Below are 5,729 nucleotides of genomic sequence, written 5' to 3' on the forward strand. Positions count from 1 at the left end.
ACATGGTCAAAAAATAAATAAACTGTGGCCACGAAATGAATACAACGTGCGCACGTTATACTAATTCGTGGCCGCGAATTAGGTATAACGTGCGCACGAAATACTAATTCGTTGCCACGAAATAATAACATAAATACGCTCCTTGAGAGCGCATCCTCTATTTGGTGAAAGATATAGGCAGAGCGGCTACACGATGGACCGGGACAGTATGATAGAGATTTTTTAGGCTAGGAATGAGCTACAAATGCATCTTGAAAAGCCTGGCACTACAAGGAACCATCATTAGCGAGAGACATTTAAACAGGATATTGAGAGCCAGGTTACTTTATCGGCGAAGGTACGACTTGGACACCGGGATAGATTTCATTGTTGACCAACTGCAAGGACCCGGAAAGGATCACGGTTACAGGTGGATGTTTACAAAGTGTAAACAACATGGTATTTCTATAAGAAAAGAAGACGTGAGGATCCTCCTCTCTCTACTGGACCCAGTCGGCTCCCAAGTTCGCCAGAGCAGGCGTCTCAGAAGGAGGCAATATTTTGCTGAAGGACCTAATTTTGTGTGGCACATAGACTCATATGACAAACTGAAGCCATATGGGATATGCATTAATGGCTGCATCGACGGGTTCTCACGCAGCATCATTTGGTTGCGGGCCGCCCACACTAACAGCGACCCAAAAATTATTGGGGGGTACTTTGTGGAAGCTGTGGAGCGCCGTGGGGGGCTTCCCAAGCTCGTGCGAACTGACATGGGCACTGAAAACGTTTTGGTCCGAGACCTTCAGCGTCATTTACGGAGAAATGACGTGGATGACAGAGCAGCTGATAAAAGCTACATCACAGGAGCAAGTACAGCGAACCAGAGGATTGAGAGCTGGTGGGGAGTGATGAGAAAAGAAGGAATCGAAGCCTGGATTCAGCTTCTTGGAGAACTAAAGGATGAAGGATTCTTCTCTGGGGATTTCATTGATAAAGCTCTATCACAGTTCTGCTTCATGACAATCATTCAGGTAAACAGCCTATATTATGATCACAGTGAGAAATGCAGTGGAAAAAACACATCACAATGTGATTTAAGCTGCTTTTATTTGCTTAACAGTTTTGTTTTTCTTACACACTTCAAAGGCAAAGACTAAATAGGACTATATTTACCTTTTGATAGGCTCTTATCATGATCTAAAGTTACACTAAATGCCAGCTGTGACCTAATTAACTTCTTTCTTCAACAGGAGGTATTGAATGACATCCAGGATGTTTGGAATGCTCACCGTATACGGCCCTCCAAGAACACCAATGTGCCAAGCGGGATACCTGATGTTATGTACATGGCCCCTCACCTTTGGGGTGCAGAAGACTGTCTTGTTCCACTGACTGAAGATTTTACTTCATGTAAAGACAGCTGCACATTTGTCAGTTCAGTCCCATGTGATGTGGACGTGTTTGATTTGTGCACAATAATAATGCAGGAATCAGGCTTGGAGTTCCCATCTACCATGTCCCAGGCACTTGATATGTATTTCCATCTGAGGGACACGATTCGTCCACAGTTATTTGAGGCTATTTAAATGGGCAACAGCTTACAAACTGTGTAGTACATTTGGTACTTCAGTACGTTTTTTCCGCATAATGTACATGTTACTTTTCAAGTGTGTGGTTATCTTTTGTCTTTGTACTATAATGATAAAAAAAGAATATAACTCTTTTCAGTTTTAGAAATCTGCAGTAATTAAGCTCATTAAGAAATTATAGCTATTGTTAGCTAGAAAATAAGAAATATTTGACTCAAATAATTGTACAAGTTAGACAAAATGAATTTTCATGGGCTGGAGTTATTACCTTTCAATTAATATTGGTCATATTGGTTAATGGTGGTCATGTTTTTTGCTTTAGGATAAAGTAGAAACAAAATTAATCTCACCTCTTACTGGCATCCCCTGAATGATAACATGTATCCATATCTAACAAGGAGAATAGCACCATGGACAGCAACCACGGAGACTGCGAATATCACATGTCTGTTTTGATAAATTGACAAGAACAAGTAGGCTACTGTGTTTGTATAACTTACGCTCCATATTTTTCCTGACACTTTCATTTTGTGGAAGAGATTAAAACAATTTTTGTTAAAAGAAAAGTGTCTTTCATAACAAATCACAGCACATGTGGAGACAACATTTTCTACAACCTTTAGTAGTTTACTGGTCTTTTTCAAAACACATCATAGTAAAAAACAACACATTGTATTTTGTACATAATTACAGGATAACACTTCAAACCTCCTGCTAGCCAGCTTTAAGCTTATAGTTACAAAATAATATTCAAACAACTTTAAAGTGTAAACTTCTGTAAAGATTAATTTATTTTAAACACCTTTGAAACATTTGATAAGTCGTCCAAGTCGTACCTTCGCCGATAAAGTAACCTGGCTCTCAATATCCTGTTTAAATGTCTCTCGCTAATGATGGTTCCTTGTAGTGCCAGGCTTTTCAAGATGCATTTGTAGCTCATTCCTAGCCTAAAAAAAATCTCTATCATACTGTCCCGGTCCATCGTGTAGCCGCTCTGCCTATATCTTTCACCAAATAGAGGATGCGCTCTCAAGGAGCGTATTTATGTTATTATTTCGTGGCAACGAATTAGTATTTCGTGCGCACGTTATACCTAATTCGCGGCCACGAATTAGTATAACGTGCGCACGTTGTATTCATTTCGTGGCCACAGTTTATTTATTTTTTGACCATGTCACCAGAGGGGCTCCGTATTGGAGCACTGCTTAAGTACTAAATCAAGTGCTTTGTGGGTAAATGTGAAGGAAAGTATGTGCATAATGATTCTGATACTTGTGTTTGTTGTTTAGCTGTGTTCAATCTGCTAAGTGGTGATTTTATTATTTTTTTTAAAGTGGTGATTTCTTTAGATATATTTACTTTCTAAATGCCTGTCAGATTTGACTGGGCTGTTGGAAACATGTTAAAGAAAACTGATTATTATTCACACAACATTAATCAAGATGTTTTTTATTTGCAGGTGAATGGTTTTACTCCACAGAGGGGCAGCTAGCAATAGTTGGCCTTGGTATTGAGAATTGGTTTTGGTGGCATTGTCTGCAATGTAGATAATAACAGGGTGAGCAGGACAACAAAAGTCATGACAAAATAAATTCTCCCGGTTCATATTTTACATAAGATCATTTAGAAAATTCTTGTTTTGTACAAACAGCAAAGTCACTACAAAATATAATCTATGTACAGAAAAAAAAAGTCACTAGACTTTCGGGCAGAGGTTTCTGCTGTGAGGCTTCTCAATTTTAGACTTAGCTGAGGAGGTGAAAAAAATTGAAACTCCTGACTGCAGAAAAAAATAAGCGAATAAGCTTACTAGAGAACCGAGTGGCTAACTTAGGCAGCTAACGTGGATGAACGATGTGATCATCACCGGCTTGCGTGTTAAAGGCAAAATAAGTAGCATTGACACCAAGTGTTCAAATCAGAACTGCAGTCGAAAGAGAAAACCATGGATAACTCAACAAAATAAAGACAGTTCTCTCCTGGAATACCCCCTCGATTCGGTGGAGGTAGTGACGGAGAGGAAATTGATGGCTAAGTTTTGATCTAGAGAAAATGTCCCACTACATGCAGAACTTTTTAAAAACACTCAACAGCTCCTTCAGTGACAGACTGCTTCACCCGCAGTGTGTGAAGGAGAGATACCGCAGGTCCTTCCTTCCTGCTGTTGTCAGACTCTACAATCTGTACTGCTCCCTGTAGCCACACAGCCTCAACAGAAAACTAATAACGTACACAGACATGCAATATCATTACTTGTGCAATATTGTAAAATCATTCTGTATATATGTTTTCTTTGCACAGACTTCTATATAGAAGTATTTAAATTACTGTGTGGAAGTTTGGGACAACACCTACAAATCCTCACTCTGACTGTTGTGCTCGCTCCAAAAAAAAGCCATTCAGATGGTTCATAAATAAGGTTTTAAGGACCACACTAATGAGCTATTTATAAACTCCTGTTTATTAAAACTCACAGATCTGGTAGAATTTCAGTCGGCACAGTTAATGAATGAAGCCAGGAACAAACAACTACCAGATAACATACAGAAACTTCTTACCCACAGAGATGGGGGATATAATTACAAGGGAAACCTTAACTTCAGAACCAGGATGTATGTGTGTATACATCTATGTGCATGTATGTGTATGTATGTGGGTATCTATGCATGTTCATATGTATATACAGGTGCTCATCATAAAATTAGAATATCATGAAAAAAGTTGATTTATTTCAGTAATTCCATTCAAAAAGTGAAACTTGTATAATGTAGACATTCATTCCTCACAGACTGACAAATTTCAAATGTTTATTTTTTTTATTTTGATGATTTTGTTACCTAATTTTATGACGAGCATCTGTATAGCTTAGTGACTGGTGGACCCACACGGAGACACAGGTAGAGGGTGCCGTTGATTTACCAATGGACAGAGATGAAGCTGGAGGCAAGCTTAGTCAGTGCTGCAAATTAGTCAATGCAGCCTTTGAGACAGAAATCAGGAAAGGTTTTCTTGAGCAGAATCCTTTAGTTACATACAAACATCACGCATAGATTGAATGAGAGTAACACCCATTTAGCCGTTGTTAGATTTCCTTCTGTTCCCTGCACACATAGCTGCACTAAACATAACATGCATGTAACCACAGAGCTGTGCGTACAAGCCCAGAATTTTAGCTAATGTGTGCTGTCACACAAACATGGCCTCCAACATGCTCTGGTAGTGTTTCACATTTACTTAATCATGCAGACAGTAATCCTTAAAGTCATGGTGATCCTCTTTTGTCATTTAGTGGGTGATAGAAACAATAGATGCTATGCTTGTTTGGCTTATGTAAACCACAATCTTAAACATCTGTTGACTTTTTTCACACAAAACAGACATGTCAGCCAACAAAACAGGTTTGGGTTGGTGTTCATAGTTCACTGTCATGATAAAAGCAGTCTATATTAGTTTGCTACATTCACTGTTCTTTCTTTTTAACTAAAAAGGTACTGATATATAAAAGTCTACATGTCAAGAAGGTATCATGTAAAATGGTAAATGATCTGTATTTATAGATGCTTTACTATACCTGCAACGAGACCCAAAGAGCTTTATACTATACATCACATTCACACACTGACGGCGGAAGCTGCCATGCAAGGAGCTAACCACGACCCATCAGGAGCAATTTGAGGTTCGGTGTCTTGCTCAAGGACACTTCAACATTAATTCTCTCCAGGCAAGAATCAAACCACCAACCCCTGGGTTACAAGACAGCTACTCTTGTGATAGAAATTATTGTGTGAGCTGGCCTAAACTTTGTCAAAGCTGTCATGAGATGAAGCATTATTGTTACACTTACAAATTATTATGTGGCCTTTTCACTCTAAAGTTCAACGAAACTTACAGACGCTGGCCAGTTCTCGTTATACCTTCCCTTTTCCTGTTTACTAGCAGGGTGAAGTGGAGAGCAAAGATCACCTGCTGTCTCAAGATGAGTCTAGTTTCCTTTTATGGAGAACTCTCTCAAAATCTGCCCCTAGCAACAGCCTTTAATAGATATCCCCATCGAGTCATGCATGATGATGATTGTTAGAAAGGGAGTGATCAGAGATCTATATAACTTTGTGACATTTCCTTGTCTGGCAGAGAGCTCTCTCTGCATGCTCCACTGCA

At 39.2% G+C, this 5,729-nt stretch overlaps 1 protein-coding gene across 1 annotated transcript; it reads left to right on the forward strand.

Moving 5' to 3' along the window:
• The first annotated feature begins 233 nt into the window (after positions 1–233).
• LOC121650624 lies at positions 234–2,118 on the forward strand. The gene is made up of 2 exons (XM_042002192.1): positions 234–1,013; positions 1,233–2,118. Exons 1-2 carry the CDS (start codon positions 234–236, stop codon positions 1,566–1,568), a joined length of 1,116 nt encoding a protein of 371 aa, XP_041858126.1. The 3' UTR covers positions 1,569–2,118.
• The last annotated feature ends 3,611 nt before the right edge of the window (positions 2,119–5,729 follow it).

This window comes from Melanotaenia boesemani, chromosome 12 (assembly GCF_017639745.1).
Source record: "Melanotaenia boesemani isolate fMelBoe1 chromosome 12, fMelBoe1.pri, whole genome shotgun sequence".
Classification (NCBI taxonomy): Eukaryota; Metazoa; Chordata; class Actinopteri; order Atheriniformes; family Melanotaeniidae; genus Melanotaenia; species Melanotaenia boesemani.

Bases quoted from the DNA above. Each gene is read 5' to 3' on its own strand.
- LOC121650624 (XM_042002192.1), top strand. From the start codon at position 234: ATGAGCTACAAATGCATCTTGAAAAGCCTGGCACTACAAGGAACCATC. The intron at 1,014-1,232 runs GTAAACAGCCTA...TTTCTTCAACAG, and splicing joins GCTTCATGACAATCATTCAG to GAGGTATTGAATGACATCCA.